A 19069-nucleotide genomic window follows, 5' to 3' on the forward strand; every position below is an offset into this window, starting at 1 on the left:
CAAGTTGGGCTATCACTCGAGGCTCGTTGAATGTTAACCAATTCTTAACCCTATCTCCAAATGTCATAAAACAAAACTCTGCATAATCCGTAAAATCCTTCCTGTAAAACAAAAAATTTAAAATAACTTGTAGCATAAATCACGATCAAATTTAAAAATAAATTATAGGTTTATCAATACTTACACAACTTGACGATTCAACAATCCCAAGTACTTGTCTTGAAGTGCTTGTGGAAGATCGTAGTGATATAAATTAACATACGGCGTAATGCCTGCATAAACGCAATATAATATTATTGTATTTAATTTCATTGCATCACATTTAATAAACATTTATTACCTTTCTCAACCATGTAATTGATCAATCTATTATAATAATCAACCCCTTCTTGATTAATTGCTCCAGTTCCATCTTTATGCAAAGAATTAAAACAATAATTATTGCAAAATATAATGATTTTAATGGATAATCAATAAACTAAAAATAAACAAAAACTATTATATTACTTGGGAAGATCCTGGACCATGAAATTGAAAATCTATAAGCTTCGAAATTCAAATTTTTCAATAAATCTATATCCTCCTGCAAATAATAATAATAATAATGGACGAGCAATCAAAATGATGTAAGATATTTTTATTTAATCTTTTAGTATTGTACATACTTTATATCGATGATATTGATCAACCGCGACATCTGCATTAGCACCCTCGGCTTCCATTCCTTGAAAATCAAAACATTATTAATTGAAATTATTCTATACATGAGATTTGTAATTAAACTATATATAATTCTTAATTACCTGGAATTTTAACAAAAGTATCCCAAATGCATGGTCCACGACCTCCTTGATTGGCCATGCCTTCTACTTGATAAGCAGAAGTTGCTGTTCCGAAAACGAAGCCATCGGGAAAGCTTTCACGACTGAGGCCACCGGTATTGAATTCATTGAATTCTCCGGTCGGTGGAACTTGATCGGAGTTAGCAGTTATGGGTCTCGAAGATGAAACCCTAATTGTGAATAGGAGAGTACTAATAATGAAGAAGATGATAGAATTTCTCCCCATGGTTATAATGTGACTGATCGATTGAATGATGATGCATATATGCAGCTCTTGTGCTTTAATTTATAGGCGTAGAAAATTTTATAAGTTTTTGATTTGGTCTAATATAATTTTAAATTTTGTAACGTTAGGCAGAAATATTTAACTAATTTAAAGGCGTTTTTAATTAAAATTATTATTTTTATTTCATTTCAAAAAGTTTATTTTCCCGGAGATTAGTTGGTTTCACTTTTTTACTTAAATGACGTCATTATCTAAATCACAAATATTATTTTTGTTAATTGTAAGTGAAAATTAAAAGGGAAAGAATTTTTGTTTGTATTTTTATACAAATTAAAATAAATGAAATTGTAGGTAGAAATTGATTGAAACAAATTACTTTATTTTATCAAGTTTATAAAAAATAAATAGATGATAAGCAAATGAATTATTTTTTATTTATATATTTTCCTGTTATTTATTTGACTTTGTCATTCCTATAACGTACCTATCACCAAATAAATATTTGAATGATTTACTTTTTAAAAAAAAAATAATGAAATTATTCAAAAAATAAATACATTTCTTTTCTATTTTTTTTATTATAAAAAGCAAGAATAAATCTAATTTTCTATGATATAATAAAAATCGATGAGCTTAATCTCCTAAAAATCATTCTTATTATTTGAACTATTTTAAATGAATTAAATAAATAGTTTTATTTCATCAAAAAAAAATTGGTTATTTTTGTTTCTAAGCTATAATCATAAATTATTTATAAATGTTAAAAATTGATAAGCATGATAAAATAACTTATTTTAGTCATATTTTAAAGAGAAATGATTAGGTAAGGGAATTTGGTGAGGGAATGATGTGGCATAATCTTATTAGTTGAAAAAATCAAATAATTTCTCTCTTTTCTCTCTTTCCTTCCACTTTTACATTTTCCAACCAATGAAGGTAATGCCACGTCATTCCCTCACCAAATTCCCTCACTAAATTCCCTCACTCTATCACTCCTCTATTTTAAAATAGTTTATTTTCTCACATATTTCTTTCCGAATAAATCTCTTATCTCCTGACTTTACACTTTTACTTTGTTAATCAAACATTTGATTCATATTTTTTAATAATTAGCATCGTGACCTTACACTTTAGTCAATCAAATATTTGATTTATATTTGTTTAACCACTTTCAAATGATACCGGTCAATTATCCCTCGGCAAACCACATCTCACATTTGGTAAAAGGCTGTACTTGTTTTGTTAGGTTGCAAGTTCGAAATATACAAATAACATTTTTAATTTTATTTTTAACCGTTTTAAGTTTATGGGCGGGTCAACCCACAATCCGATCCAAGTATCCATTTACTCTCACATATATATCCAAATCAACCACAACTCTCGACCTGGCAATCCGGACACTTTAAAAATTAAGCATCATTATATATATAGATTAGTTAGTTAAAAATTTGAACATTTATTGTTAAAATGTCTCGCGTTCATCAAATTTGGTGTTAAATCATAAATATAAAGTGTTGTTAGTCTAGTTGGTTAAAGGGTTGTACTTATTTTGTAAGGTTGCAAGTTCAAAACATACAAATAACATTTTTAATTTTATTTTTAACCGTTTTAAGTTTATGGGCGGGTCAACCCACAATCCGACTCAAGTATCTATTTACTCTCACATATATATCCAAATTAACCACAACTCTCGACCCGACAATCTGGACACTTTAAAAATTAAGTATCATTATATATATATATATATATATATATATATATATATATATATTGTTAGATAAAATTAGACCGGTTCACATAAACCTAACTTAAATAAATCTTCCATGCAGGAACAAGGAACCGGACCGGACAAACAAAAGAACCGGCTAAAGAAAGCTAGCCGGTCAAGTCATTAAACCGACCAGGAACACTTGGAACATGACCGCACAAAGAGAGGATCGACCAAAGCTTAAAACTAGAAACATCAGACAACCGATCAGCCACAAGGCAGAGGAATAATCGGAAGAAGTCCGGTTACATCACTCACACCAGAAGCCATCCGGTTAAGTTGAATGACCGACCAGTACAACAAGACAATTCGGGTATCTGTTGAGAATGATACCAAAGGAACAGACTGAACAATTCCATATCCATACAAGTCTGAGGAAAGCCTGCAGGTTGCAGAAGACAGTCCTACAAGATCTTTCCACTTCGGGATAAGTCAGAAAGGAGATCTTCCAAGTACAGACAACTGTCTAACAGAAAATGTCCACATTGAGTAAAAGACAAACCTAGCAGATTTGCCTTACACACCGGAAGAACAGACCGCCAGGTCTGAGACAGACCGCCAGGTCTGAGGTTGACCGCCAGGTCTGAAAAGATGACCGCAGGCTTTGAATCACTGAATCACTGAACCTCTGCACCTCTGCTCAGCCAATCAGATTCAAGGAAGTGAAATATGACCGTTGACATATTTCACTTATAAAAGGGGCAGTTGAAGAAGAGTAAATGTGGGACAAGTGAGATACAGTGAGACAAGTAAGAAATTCTAAGAGCATTTACTCTACAAGTGATAAGACTTTGTTGTTTTAGAAAGCCTAAGTGCTAAAGTTAAAGTGTGTGTTTTACAATTTCGGTGTAAATTGTAAGAGTGTTATCGAGCAGGAAATAAGTCTCGATCGGATTGTATTTGTATTCCTTAGTGAATATCCTTCTCGCGGCTTCGAGAGGAAGGGGTGACGTATGAGTTTTATCTCCGAACATCCATAAAATCTGTTTTGTCATTTACTTTCTGCCGATTCCATTATCTAACCGACCCGCATCGCTATAACCGACTTAACTTTATTCAAGCCGATTCACTAGGTTACCGAAACCGACCCATCAATTCTCAAATCTTCATCATCCGAAACCGGCTCTGTCTATTATACAAGTGTGCCGCTTCAACCTGAAAGCAAACCTCTTCCGCGCTTGAACCTAGTTCAAGGGTTTGTGACATGTTGTGTAGTATTGAAACCCCGATGTTAATCTCTAACCGGATTAACCACCACCCTTCGAGTGAGAGCCGCTAACCGGTCCAACCCCCGGTCCTCCAGCGGCTACCTAGATCCTAACAATTGGTATCAGAGCAGGTAATTTCAATACTCAAGCAAGCATGTTTCAGGATAAACCTACAATGCTAGAAGGTGATGACTTTGCCAACTGGAAGGCACGCATGCACCTGCACTTGATTACATTGGATGATGAAATGGAGTCCATTCTGACAGAAGGACCGATATTCATTGATAAGGACAGAAAGGAATGGACGGCTGAAGATAGGAGAAGAAACAACCTGGATAATCATGCTAGAAACCGGATCTCCAACAGTATGGACAGAAACACATACTGCAAGATCAGAGACTGCAAAACCGCGAAGGATACATGGAACACGGTTATCCAGATCTTTGAGGGAAATGAAAGAACAAAGGAGAACAAGATAATGGTGGCTACACAGAAGTTTGAAAGCATCAAAATGAAACCGGGAGAAACTATGAAGGAATACAGTGACCGATTCACTGGTGTGTTAGATGAGCTAGCAACTCTGGGCAAGAGGTATGACAACAAAGAGGTCATCATGAAAGCTTTGAGATCTCTTCCAAGTGCGTGGGACATAAAGACAATGGTAATGAGGGAATCAAAGAGCTTACGTAAGATGAAACTACACGATGTATTCGAAGATCTTAAGGCATATGAGTTCGAAATGAGATCTAGGACTGAAGAAGAAGTCTCGGCCTCAACATCAACCAGAGCACTAATCACATCTACAGAACCGATTGCACCTGCACCTGCACCTGCACCGCCCCCTGCACCTGTACCGATCAGAACCGCCGAACAGTTCACCGAGGATGCCATGGCGATGCTTGCACAGAAGTTTGGAAGGTTCATGAAAAGGAGCCAACCAACAAACTACAACTATGGTGACAAATCCAATGTAAGGTGTTATAACTGTAACTGTATGGGACATTTTAAGTGGGAATGCAGGAAACCGAGGAGGGATACCCAGAAACCGGATTACCAAAATAATCGGAACAATTATCAACAAACCGGTGAAGGAAGTGAGGTACCGAAAGCATTGATAGCCGATGATGGAGGAAGTCTATGGGCTCACAGTGACAGTGATGATGAACTCACGTGCCTCATGGCAAATGAGGAACAGGTATTTGACTCTCCTTGTGAAGAATTTACTAAAGATGAGTTATACAATGCATTGAATGACATGGTAGAAGAATATAGGAACCTACTAGCCATGCTACCTAAGCACCTCAACATTAGAACCGATCCCATAGTACCCATTCCGACAGAACCAGAGGTACCCATTATAACCGAACCGGAGGTCGTAAAACCTGATGACACCCCTATCTTAGAAACCGAGTTAGATCTTCAGACCGAACAGTCTAGTGAACCGACTAGAGATTTAACCGAGGAAGAAAATGCCCGACTTCAATATAAGATGGCTGCATATAAGAGATCTAGTCATATAGTAAAGAAAATGTGTAGTCAATACAGACATCCTCGCTGCAAGTTTGGCCTAGGATACACAGAGGATAGCTCCAAAGACCGAAAACCCGTAGAGAAAGTAAGGTTTACAAGAGGTAACCTTCCCCTTATAAGATTCCTTAAAAGCTCCTAGACTGCTGAAGAAGAGTTGACCGCATACTATAGGGAAGAAAAGCTAAAATACGATTATGTTGGTCCAACGACTATGAGAAATGGCTTGACCCTGTGAAAAGAAGAGCCGAAATCCTCAAATATATGAAAGCCCATCCTGAACCGCGTAGGTCAAACCAAAGATCACCAAACCGAAGATCACCACCATTTAAGACCTTTGTAGAAAAACCGAGATACACAAGACCGAGTGCCAAAAGGACGGTTAAAACCCTAGCAAAGAAGACCGTTCGGTTTGTCAAGGTTTGGATACCCAAGGGACTAATCGCATGTGGACCCAAGTAAATGTGGGTACCAAACAGTTGTAAATATGTATATTTTGCAGGATCCAAAGAAACGGCTAGGAAACTCTGAATGGTTCTTGGACAACGGTTGCTCCAGGCACATGACCGGAAACATCAATTTGCTAACCGATATCAGAATAGTAACCGGTGCTCTAATCACCTTCGGTGACAACTCAAAAGGTAGAACTGTGGGCAATGGTAAGATTGTCCATGGTAACCTAACTATTGATAATGTACTTCTAGTTGAAAACCTATGTTTTAACCTGCTCAGCATTAGTCAGATGTGTGATGCTGGATATACTGTAGAATTTCTTAAACATGCATACTTAGTTAAGAACTCTCAAGGTATTGTACTGCTAACCGGAAATAGGATATGTAATATCTACAAGGTAGACTGGAAAACTAAAGTAGAATATCCTGTATGCATGATAGCTAAGACTGATCAAACCTGGTTGTGGCATAAGAGACTAAACCATCTAAACATGAAAACTCTAAACTACATTCGCGGTAAAAATCTAGTTGAAGGTATTCCTGACATAGTATTTAACCAGGATAAGGTTTGCTCAGCATGTCAAATGGGTAAACAAACTAGGTCAACCTTTAAGAGTAAAGGAAATATCCAATCTAGCCGATGCTTAGATCTTCTTCACATGGATTTATTTGGACCGATTCAAGTTGTTAGCCTAGGATGTATGCTTTACACCATGGTAGTTATTGATGATTATTCTAGATTTACATGGGTAATATTTCTACCATCTAAGCGTGAAACCGTATCAAACCTGATTACACTCCTTAAACGCCTGCAAAATGAAAAATCAACTCGCATTAATAGCATTCGAAGTGATCGAGGTACCGAATTTACCAATAGTACCTTGACCGCATTTCTTGATGAATCCGGCATTAGGCACGAGTTGTCTAGTGCTAGGACTCCTCAACAAAATGGCCTGGCCGAGAGAAGAAACCGGACTCTCAAGGAAGCCGCAAGGTCCATGATAGCCGATTCCGGTATTGCTCAGAAATTTTGGGCTGAGGCTATCAACACTGCATGTTATACACAAAACCGGTCTTTAATAAACAAGTTTCACAACAAAACACCATATGAGGTTTATTTTAACAGAATTCCCAAACTTAAGTACCTCAAGATTTTCGGTTGTAAGTGTTATATACATATAAATGGTAAAACCCAACTCACTGCTTTTGATGAAAAAACCGATACCGAGATCATGCTAGATTATTCAGCAGTGAGTAAGGCATATAGAGTGTATAATAATAGAACCTCAACCATGGAGGAAACAATTCACGTTGTTTTCGATGAATCGGTTGAAAGTAATACTGCATCATGCTTTGATCTACACAACAGATTAGAAAACAATAATATCCATTCTGATAGTGAGGATGAGAATCCGGTCTTCAGGCGGTTTGTCCATGACCAAATGGGTAATATTGAAACCCAGCCGGATCAAGCTGTTCCACAACAGGAAGCTGACACTTCGGTCCAATCCGAGGAAGTCGGTCGGTCTGACAATCATGTTCAGCCTACCGACGCATTTAGCCTTGATCAAGTAAACGGTAATTTGGTAGACATCCCTGAACTGAATCTCAGAAGAAACAGTAAACATCCTCCTGAGCAAATTATAGGTGACCCTTCAGAACCTGTTCGAACTAGGGGTCAACTTCTAGAAGGATACTTTAATTCCGCTTTTATATCCCAGATTGAACCGAAAAGAATAGATGAAGCATTGTCAGATCCGGATTGGATCTTAGGAATGCAAGAAGAGCTAAACCAGTTCGAGAGTAGTAAAGTCTGGTACCTAGTTCCTAGACCGAAAGATCAATCGGTCATAGGAACAAGATGGGTATTTAGAAACAAACTCAATGAGGACGGTTTGGTCACGAGGAACAAAGCCAGATTAGTGGCTCAAGGCTACAAACAGGAAGAAGGCATTGATTTTGAAGAATCATTTTCTCCTGTAACTAGGATTGAAGCCATTAGAATTTTTCTTGCCTTTGCTGCTTTCAAAAACTTTAAGGTTTTTCAAATGGATGTTAAAAGTGCATTCCTAAACGGTGACCTACGTGAAGAAGTGTATGTTGAACAACCACCCGGTTTCAAAAGCGCTGCATTTCCAAACCATGTATACCGGTTAAATAAAGCTTTATACGGTCTAAAGCAAGCACCTAGAGCCTGGTATGATACACTAACCGCATTTCTGTTACAACATGATTTCACCATCGGTTCGGTGGATAAAACATTGTTTAAATTTGAAAAGAAGGAACATATCCTACTTGTTCAAATCTATGTAGATGATATCATTTTCGGTTCCACCGATCCTAAGCTATGTGACAAATTCTCAAAAATGATGACTGACAAGTTTGAGATGAGTATGATGGGAGAATTAAGTTTCTTCTTAGGTCTTCAGGTTAAGCAACTCAAAAAAGGAACATTCATTAGCCAACCTAAGTACACCAAGGAGCTACTAAAGAAGTTTGGAATGGACACATGCTCTTCAGCGGCTACTCCAATGAGCTCATCGATTAAATTGGACAGGGATGATGAGGGCCAATCGGTAGACCAGATCGCATACCGGGGCATGATCGGCTCTCTCCTATACTTGATAGCGAGTAGACCGGATATTCTGTTTGCGGTCGGTGTGTGTGGGAGATTTCAAGCAATTCCAAAGCAATCCCATTACACAGCCGCAAAGAGGATACTGAAGTACCTAAAAGGCACACCTGATGTCGGTCTGTGGTATCCAAAGGATTCGTCCTTTAATCTAACGAGTTATTCGGATGCAAACTATGCAGGCTGTAAAATTGACAGAAAAAGCACCAGCGGAACATGTTAGTTCCTAGGTGACCGGCTTGTTTCATGGCATAGCAAGAAACAGACATCGGTGGCCACATCCACTACAGAAGCTGAATACCTGGCGGCCGGAAGCTGCTGTTCACAATTACTTTGGATTCAATAACAGCTAAAGGACTTCGGTGTCACAGCCGAAGAGTCCCCGATCTTCTGTGACAATACGAGTACCATAGCAATCACTTACAACCCGGTTCTCCACTCCAGAACCAAGCATATCGATATAAGGCATCACTTCATCCGGGAACATGTCACGCTGAAGCATATCCGGCTAGAATACGTATCGACTGATCAACAAGTAGCCGATATCTTTACGAAGCCTCTACAGGAAGCTAAGTTTTCTCAATTCAGACTTACTCTCGGTTTAACCGACATTAGTCAGATCCTTCCTAAGGATGCTTAAAGGGAAACCGGTTCGGACAGATAAAACCGGTAATTCCTCCTAAACTGTTGGACTTCAAATTTTCAAGTTACCTATGGAAGAACCGCTCAGTTCATCAGATAGAGTAAATCGACCGGCTACTTGGTGCATGCACCAAATAACCGCATCGGGATGAACAACTGATAACTGACCGGTTCGGAAGTAGGTTATCTTAGATTATTTGAATTTCAAACAGAAGTGGAATAATTATTAGTGTTTAAGGATATCTGCTCTGAAACATTACCCTTTAAAGTAAACTGGTCGCACCTAAAAAGACGTGAAGATCTGATGATATCTTTCACAGTCCAGGTCTATGACCAACATCCTAGACTGCAAACTTGTCTATTTCATGAAATATCTTATATCCTGCAGTTAATAGATATCATCTCATTTAATACCTGGACAATAGGATAGCCCCCAACTAGTATTTAAGTGAAGCAAACATTCACCAAAACACTCACAAGACAAAAGATCATCCTATTACTAAGGCAAAAATGTCTCAGTTTCCCAACATTCTTCAGGTTGATTTTCAATCATGCTCTAGCACCGAGCATTACGACATATATAGAATGTTCAAATCTTTGGAAGATACTGGTCTTCAGTACTTCCTTGACGATAAACATACCATATACCCGGAGTCAATCCTGGAGTTTTTCTACAATGCCAGGGTGTTCAGGGGTACCCCCACTTTGATACCCATATCCAATCTAAGGTGGGAGGTATCATCTTCGACTTCACTGAGAAGGACTTTGCGCGGTGCTTTAGCCTGCCAAAGCAAGGGTTGACAGACCTCGACGTACCGGCCAACATAAAGGCCGAGGTCTCACTCACTTTTGCCCGGTCTGCCGAACCGGTTGACGATCACGGTACTAAATCACACTTGAGGGTTGAATATCAGCTCCTGAATGATGTGATCGGTAGGAGCATCTTTGGGAGAGATGTCACAAATACCTATTGTACTTCGACCTTCAACATGATGGCGGCTATAGTCACCGGTACACCGGTGAACTGGTCCAGGGTGCTGTTTGACGTCCTCATCTGGATGGTTGGCATCCGATCAGTCGGCCTCATCCTCCAGCTAAACTGTCTTCTTGTGGAGCTCGGTGTTCCGACCTGTCCCGACGAAGGTCTGAACCATGCCCAGGTGCTAACCAAAGAAATAACCGACTCATTTTATGATCGGTTTGAGAGGGCCTGGAGGAGGAGGAACCGCCGTAACAACCCTACCGGTGTCGTCAACTCCCAAGCACACTAAGTCACTCCTTCCTGCACCCGGTCATTTTGCTGCACGTACCGGGTGTATCTTTATCCAACATCACTATGATCACTTCGGTTTCTATCATGTTTCTTTTCGGTGTTATCTTTGTTCTCTATTCGGTTCTATATGTGCCTTCTTCGGCCTTATCTATGTTATTCTCGGTCTCCTTTGATTAACCTCTTTTGTGTTGGTGCATTAATTGAAAGTAATATTTAATTAATGGAGTAACCCCCAACCACCTGAATAATTACTATCCAACTAACTTGGTTACTTCCCAACTAATACTTACCTCGGGCTCCGCAATCAGCCTCTTCCCAATAAACCTTGGAAACATAAAGATTCTCTTTTCTAATAAAACAAAACTGATAATCAATGCTCACATCTTCCCTCCAAGACCGACCCTATATAAAGGGACATCATGTACTGAACTCATCACAATCTTGAAACTTCTTGAACTCTATCTATCTCTACAAAACTGTAATCATGCCGAGCCGAACTTTGGGAAATTTCTTGAGCGTTGATTTCAACTCATGTTTGGAAGAGTGGGACGGAAACCATGGAAAGGAGGTCATGTTTCACTCACTCACCGCAACCGGTCTTCGACCCTTTCTCGAAGAAGCCGGTCCCATTCTATTAGAGGATGTCAAGACCTTCTTTCGAAGCGCTTGCATCAGGGGAAATTACATCGTCTCTATCGTAAGAGACCACACCTTCTAGCTGGATGAAGCTGAATTTGCTTCCCTATTCAACCTGCCCCAGGAAGGGTTTTCTGACTTTCCAACTATAGAGGGACTTGCGGAATTTGAACACGCACTATACCTCTCGGTCACCATTGATCCGGTGGATCACTATGGGTTAAAGACCCGACTCGCTAGTCACGGTCAACTTCTTCTTGAGATTGTGACTCGGTCTATTCTATGTCAGTCACCGAATCAGCGGTACTCTAGAAATACTTACAACATAATGACTCACATTGTTGGCAAAACGGCCATCAACTGGTCAACTGTCATATTTCAAAATCTGAAGAACATGGTGCTGACCAAGAAAGGTCTCGGTTATGCACCACACATAAGTAAGCTGATTCTCAAGTACCGGCCAGAGTTTGGACCAGGTATATCGGCATCCCCCTTGAACATCCTTGATGTGGATGCGGTGGAAGAGAAGTTCTCCAAAATGGTTTTTACTTCTTGATTGCCTATTTTCGCACCGAACTATCTTTCAGTTCTCTTTCTGTATTGTCCCTTGAATTAAATTTCATTTCAGTTTAAATGACCGGGTCTTCTTAATACCTTGAATATCTATCTAAGTAACCGGTTAACATCTTCAAATTATAACCGCGCTCTTATCCGGTCACATAGAAAATCGCTTAAAATCAAAAGATTACAAAACTCTGATTACTCAAAATAACCGGTTAACTCTAGAAAACCGGTGCATCAATCGGTCTCAAAAGAAGATTGCGTCGTCAATGGCGAAAGCAAATGTTTTGGAGGGAAATTTCCCGCCCAAAACTCCCGCCCCCTGGTTTACCGCCCACGGAATTGGCGCCTTTTCATTCCCGCCCATGGTTTGCCGCCCTTTCAGCTTGGAGGGAAAACTCCCGCCAAATCTTGATGGGACGGTTGGGCTTCCAAACCGCACCTATAAAAGTAGCTCTCGGCCATTTTATTTCATTCTCACGCGAAATTGCTTTCTCTCTCTAAAGCTTTCAAACTCTCTCAAAGCGGTCATCTGCTATCATATTCTTCAAACTTTCTAAGATGGGGCGCGACGCGGTCTTGTTTAAACACTTGACTCAAGTGGATTTCGAGGAAATCCGACAGAAAGGCACGCCTGAGGCAAAACAAGTTATTGACCGGGTAGCCGAAGCCGGTCTGGAGTACTTTCTCGGCGGTCCCCATGTTCTATATAAAGATGCGGTTGAGGAATTTTTCAACACCGCAACTATCTCTGACGATAAGATCACCGCAACTGTATGCGGTACTGAAATAGTGCTCACCGAGGAATCGGTGGCGGAAAGCCTACGCCTTCCAACTGCTGGTCAAGATGCAACGGCGGACATAGAGATCAAAACATTTGAGGCAGCTTGCCAGATACTCTTGGCGACTAAGGAGCCGATAAAAGTATCAGGTAGCAAATCGACGCTGAAACTGGAATATATACCGATTTGTGATATCTTCGCAAAGGCGATTCAAGCAAGGGGAGGAAACTACAGCAGCCTAACCAAAGACAAAATCAGGATGCTGGTCGGCTTGATAGAAGGAACAAAAGTTAACTGGGCAAAGGAAATGTTTCAAAATTTGATGGATATGGTGAAGCCGGATTCGGTCCGGTCATGGGGATATGCTGTTCCTCTAGGTAAGATCTTCCTTCACAATAACCTCAATATCGGACCCGGCGTCATCATCGCAACTAGAAGCCTCATCAGATCCAAACAATTCCTAGAAAGGAAGAAACCGGCCCCCGGTTCCACAGGTGGCCGAAAGAAGAAAGCCGGCAAGAAAGCGGCCACATCCTAAAGAAAAGGTCGAGAGCAAAGGAAAAGAGAAAGTAATCTTCTCGGAACCGCCACAGCCAACGGAGGAGGAAGAGTCGGCTTCCACTTCTGAAAGAACCGAATCAGAAAAGACCGATGACGAAAGATCGGCCAATGAAGAAGAGCATTCGGGCCAGAGCCCCGATAATGCCGGTCCTGGCACAAATCCTGAGACCACCGAGGGTGGTGAAGAAGGTGGTGAAGAAGGCGGTAATGAAAGAGGTAACGATGAGGAGAAGGAGGACGAAGAGGCAGAAGCCGATAGGATAGCGCTCAAACTTCTAAAGGGCACTAAACAGCGATCCGAGACGATTGACGAAATATACCTAGAATGGCACGAGCACCGGTTCGGCAAACGGTATAGGCACATCCTACCGGGCTACACAGACGAAGAATGCCTCCAAAGACTGAAGGAAGTGGAGGACGTGGTCATGGATCTCACAAAATCCGATACCATTGAAGAGGTCCTACACCGAACCTATCTCTTAAGACCGCGAGCACAGCTACGGAAGCTAACTATACGCATCCGGAAGATTACGGCGAAGTTCGAAGAGGTAGTATCGGAGGACACCTTAACACCGTTGGTGTTGGAAAGGCTTGAAAAAGCAAAAGGAGAACTCATCCAGGAAATTAACCGGCTGGAGGCAATGTACGGTCAAAGGGAAATACCGCAATATACAGCTCCCCGGATCGATACGAGTCCTACTCACTGTCCGACACCTCCAAGGGAGAATCCGGCAATAGAGGACTCCGATGAAAGGACAGACCCTCCTCTCACTAGGCAATCTCCACTTAAACAACCAGAAGCCTCCGAACCGGAAGTCTCCGAACCAGCCGTCACAAAAGAATGGGTTGAGAGCCGCTTTCAAGAGTTTGAAGACTCCGAGGTTTTTCCTTTGAAGGAGAAATTCCAAAGAACCGTTTGCTCGACACTCAAGTTCGCCAACACTACAAGGCAACTTTTAGCAAGAACAGAGGAACGGTTCCTAGATATCGACGATGATCAACAGAAAGATGCGGTTCTGCACAGCAAACACCTTAGGCGAACCGTGATTTTGGAAGATAAGACTTCCGAGATAGAAAAGAACTTTGACCGGCTTGAAAGAGAGACCGATCAACGATTGACGGAGATTGCTGATGACCTGGTCGGCACAACACTCGGACGGGTCTCCGAACTTAAGAAGAAGAATGCCGGTCTCGAGGACGAACTCAAGGCGCTTTCCGCACAAGTTGCCGAACTGCTCCAAGCCAAGATGAATGCGGATACCGCGGCTATAGAGGCTGATGCCCGAGCGGCTAAGAAGGTCCAGGATGCGCTGAACGATGAAGCAAGAAAAGAAAAGGAGGCACCGCGACCATCGCAACTTACCGAGGAGGAAGAGGAAGCCGAGCGAATTCGAAGGGCAGAAGCTAAGTTCCCGGGACTTGCAAAGAAGGCAGCCGCTCAAGCTGCGAAGGATGCTGCGCGGTTAGAAAGAGAAAGTCAGAGGCTAGAAAGCTTTGCGGCCGATAACAAAAAGAAAAAGGCGGCCTCTTCCTCGTCGATACCGGCAAAGCGGAAAAGAGAATCCTCGAAGAAAGCTCAAGTGGCCGACCTGCTGAATGTGGTAACTGAAACGGTTATCGAGAGTATACCGGATCAGGCCACTCACGTCGAAGAAGAGGCTGAAGTGCACCTACATCGGCGGCCCACTAAACAACGAGTCACCGAATCGGCCAGTCGACCGCAACCGGTGAAGAAAAAGCGGAACATATATGACTTCTTGGATTCGGAATAGGGGCCCCCTTTTTCTCTTACCTTTGCTTGTCTTAGTATTTCTATATGTTATTATCTAATTTCGGTTATCTATCGTATATATATATATATATAAAGTTATTTTTGAAACCGGTCATCTTTTGCATCTCTACTTGGTTTTGATAATTTTAAATAAAATAATCAAAAAGGGAGAAATTGTTAGATAAAGATAAAAGATAAGACTTTCCGAAAACCGAAAACTTTTCTCAAAATTTCTTTTCCAAATTTTTCGAAAAATTCTCCTAAGTCAGTTTCAAAAAACCAGACAAACAAAAGAACCAGCCTACGTTTGCAAACTTACATGATTTTGATAATTTTAAATAAAATAATCAAAAAGGGAGAAATTGTTAGATAAAATTAGACCGGTTCACATAAACCTAACTTAAATAAATCTTCCATGCAGGAACAAGGAACCGGACCGGACAAACAAAAGAACCGGCTAAAGAAAGCTAGCCGGTCAAGTAATTAAACCGACCAGGAACACTTGGAACATGACCGCACAAAGAGAGGATCGGCCAATGCTTAAAACCAGAAACATCAGACAGCCGATCAGCCACAAGGAAGAGGAATAACCGGAAGAAGTCCGGTTACATCACTCACACCAGAAGCCATCCGGTTAAGTTGAATGACCGACCAGTACAACAAGACAATTCGGGTATCTGTTGAGAATGATACCAAAGGAACAGACTGAACAATTCCATATCCATACAAGTCTGAGGAAAGCTTGCAGGTTGCAGAAGACAGTCCTACAAGATCTTTCCACTTCGGGATAAGTCAGAAAGGAGATCTTCCAAGTACAGACAACTGTCTAACAGACAGTGTCCACATTGAGTAAAAGACAAACCTAGCAGGTTTGCCTTACACACCGGAAGAACAGACCGCCAGGTCTGAGACAGACCGCCAGGTCTGAGGTTGACCGCCAGGTCTGAAAAGATGACCGCAGGCTTTGAATGAACCTCTGCACCTCTGCTCAGCCAATCAGATTCAAGGAAGTGAAATATGACCGTTGGCATATTTCACCTATAAAAGGGGCAGTTGAAGAAGAGTAAATGTGGGACAAGTGAGATACAGTGAGACAAGTAAGAAATTCTAAAAGCATTTACTCTACAAGTGATAAGACTGTGTTGTTTTAGAAAGCCTAAGTGCTAAAGTTAAAGTGTGTGTTTTACAATTTCGGTGTAAATTGTAAGAGTGTTATCGAGCAGGAAATAAGTCTCGATCGAATTGTATTTGTATTCCTTAGTGAATATCCTTCTCGCGGCTTCGAGAGGAAGGGGTGACGTAGGAGTTTTATCTCCGAACATCCATAAAATCTATTTTGTCATTTACTTTCTGCCGGTTCCATTATCTAACCGACCCGAATCGCTATAACCGACTTAACTCTATTCAAGCCGATTCACCAAGTTCTTGAAACCGACCCATCAATTATCAAATCTTCATCATCCGAAACCGGCTCTGTCTATTATACAAGTGTGCCGCTTCAACCTGAAAGCAAACCTCTACCGCGCTTGAACCTAATTCAAGGGTTTGTTACAGGTTGTGTAGTATTGAAACCCCGGTGTTAATCTCTAACCGGATTAACCACCACCCTTCGAGTGAGAGCCGCTAACCGGTCCAACCCCCGGTCCTCCAGCGACTACCTAGATCCTAACATATATATATATATATATAAATTTTTAGTTAAAAATTTGAACTTTTATTGTTAAAATGTCTCGCGTTCATCAAATTTGGTGTTAAATCTTAAATATAAAGTGTTGTTAATATTTCTATTAAAATATAAAGTTTAAGTTTTCTATTAAAGTGTTGTTTTTCTTAAATATAAAGTGTTGTTTATATATAAAGTGTTGTTAATATTTCTATTAAAATATAATGTTGAATCTTAACATTTCAATTATATATATTAACATATAAACACAACTTTTCTATTTAGTTTTAGTTTTAAGTGTTTTCATTTAAAATTATTAAAACATTTAATTAATAATTTCAATCAACTATATCTATTAAAATATAAAGTTTAAGTGCTTACACTGTCGTTAAAACCCTAAAGAATTTGACGTTAAAGTATTATGATCTTTAACCACAACGTTAGGTGAGGATAACCGAAGTTTATAGTTTAATTATTAATGTCGGCTTAAGAGGATAGTCGATGTTAATATCCATGGATATTAACCACGATGTTAGTGGGATAACCGACATTAATATCCATGGATATTAACGTCGGCTATCCCATTAACGTCGTGGTTAATAACCATGAATATTAACCACGGCTATTCTTCTAACGCCGACGTTAATATCCGTTGATATCGGGTTGGCTGAACCCTTATAGTTCTTTTATTAACGTCAGCACTCCCCAACGCCGACGTTAATGATGTTCTTTATCAACGTCGACACTCTTTAACGCCAACGTTGATAATGGTTGTGCAAACATGAGTGTCCTTATAGACTCTTGTTGTGCAAACACCAGTGCGCGCATCTATTTCATTTCACGTGTTTGTTGTGCGTGCATCTTCTGTTCACATTTATGTATCTCTTGTATTTAACGTTTTCATCGGGAATGCTGGAATGCTGGAATGCTAGATCATCTAGTCTCTCAATATCATGAAGTTGTGAACCCATAAAGTGCATCAGATCATCAAACTTTACATCATCTGTACGAGCTCGGAGCTCGTCCAAGATAGTTCTCATTCTCGGAGCTCGTCCAAATGTCTCGATAGTGCTCGTTCTTAGATCTCTTCCAAATGTCACTTACGAGAAAAAATCTTACATTCTGAGGCTCGTAGGAGAAATCTTTGAAATTTTCATCGAAGGACGTCCATGTCATTGAATTAGCTGAATGCTTAGACTTCATCATCAACATTGAATGTGGTGTTTGTTTGAGACAATAAAGAGCTTTGCGAAGCTTGACAACTTCACCACACCCGGGGGAGACATCATATAAATCTCTTCATGAAGATCATCATTCAAGAAAGCATTCTTCACATCCATTTAAGATATTTTCCATTGGCAAACTGAAGAAACAACAATCAAAGTGCGAACAATCGTCATTTTCGTAACATGAGCAAATGTTTTCTCATAATCCATGCCATATTTTTGAGAATACCCTTTAGCAACAAGTTGAACCTTGTATCGCTCAATGGAACCATATGATTTTGTTTTTATCTTGTAGACCAAATGAGAGGCAATGACATGTTTTCTAAACGGTAGTGAAACCAAATCTCATGTATGAGTCTGATATAAAACAATAAGTTCCTCAGTCATAGCAGTCTGCCAAAGGGGATCATGAACTGTCTCTCTATAGGATGAAGGCTCAGAAAAGCGATGAACATAAGTGACAAAAGAAACAAATGAAGTAGAATAAGAGGAGTTAAAATCGGGAAGTTTAATAGATTTACGAATACGAGTGGAGTGACGAGGAGGAGGATCCACAATCTCATCCGACGATTGGGTGGTCGTAGGAGTAAGGACATGGGAGGTGGATGTATCGTGACCCAAAGTATCGTGAACCAATGTATAATGAACTAAAGTATCAAATAGATATTCATTGGGATCAATGTCAAAGGGATCAATACGAAATAGATATGTTTGGGTCATATGATGTGAACTAGCAGGAACATAGAAGAATGAAATGTGCTCTAAAAACACAACATAACGCGAGACATACGGTTTTTGACTAACTAGATCAAAACAACGATATCCTTTTGACCAAGACCATAGTCCAGAAAGACACATAAGACAGACCGGGGAGACAACTTATTACGCTTAACATGTGGTCAAAGGATAAAACAAATACAACTGAAAACACGCAACGAGAAATAATCAGGTGATTGACCATATAATTTTTCAAAAGGGAACAAACCTGAATTATGAGATATTGAGATTCTATTGATCACATGAGTAGCAGTAAGAACTGTTTCTCTCCAAAACATGAAAGAATGAGTTGTTTCAACAATATGACAATGTTTTCTTTCAGCCACACCATTTTGTTGAGGAGTGTTGGTACATGAGGTTTGGTGAATGGTACCATCAGGGCAAGTAACTGAGAGAAATTATTAGAAGTGTATTCACCTCCCAAATCACACCTAAAACATTTAATGACTAAAGAATGTTGGGTTTTCACAAGAGCTCGAAAATTGGTGACTATAGTAAAAAATTTAGACATGTGTTTCATAA

At 40.0% G+C, this 19069-nt stretch overlaps 2 protein-coding genes across 2 annotated transcripts; one reads left to right on the forward strand and one right to left on the reverse strand.

Annotated features, from left to right (window-relative positions):
- Nucleotides 1-10: 10 nt before the first annotated feature.
- On the reverse strand, nucleotides 11-1068 carry LOC124917189 (beta-glucosidase 44-like; the record flags this gene model as incomplete). The annotated part of the gene is made up of 6 exons (XM_047457672.1): nucleotides 804-1068; nucleotides 666-724; nucleotides 508-583; nucleotides 341-412; nucleotides 185-272; nucleotides 11-101 (listed from the first exon to the last, which is right to left on the reverse strand). Coding segments are annotated over exons 1-6 (651 nt in total), but the record flags the coding sequence as incomplete, so codon positions are not given.
- Nucleotides 1069-12328: 11260 nt separating this feature from the next.
- On the forward strand, nucleotides 12329-14882 carry LOC124917188 (calponin homology domain-containing protein DDB_G0272472-like). Its single transcript, XM_047457669.1, has 4 exons — nucleotides 12329-12754; nucleotides 13044-13955; nucleotides 14007-14333; nucleotides 14415-14882. The coding sequence occupies exons 1-4, from the start codon at nucleotides 12329-12331 to the stop codon at nucleotides 14880-14882; spliced, it is 2133 nt and encodes a 710-aa protein (XP_047313625.1).
- The last annotated feature ends 4187 nt before the right edge of the window (nucleotides 14883-19069 follow it).

This window comes from Impatiens glandulifera, unplaced genomic scaffold (genome assembly GCF_907164915.1).
Source record: "Impatiens glandulifera unplaced genomic scaffold, dImpGla2.1, whole genome shotgun sequence".
Lineage (NCBI taxonomy): Eukaryota > Viridiplantae > Streptophyta > Magnoliopsida > Ericales > Balsaminaceae > Impatiens > Impatiens glandulifera.

Excerpts from the sequence above, each read along its gene's own strand:
- LOC124917188 (XM_047457669.1), top strand. The coding sequence starts at position 12,329 with ATGGGGCGCGACGCGGTCTTGTTTAAACACTTGACTCAAGTGGATTTC. Across the intron at positions 13,956-14,006 it reads CAGCCGTCACAAAAGAATGG|GAGAAATTCCAAAGAACCGT; the intron begins GTTGAGAGCCGC and ends TTTCCTTTGAAG. Across the intron at positions 14,334-14,414 it reads TCAAGGCGCTTTCCGCACAA|GATGCGCTGAACGATGAAGC; the intron begins GTTGCCGAACTG and ends AAGAAGGTCCAG.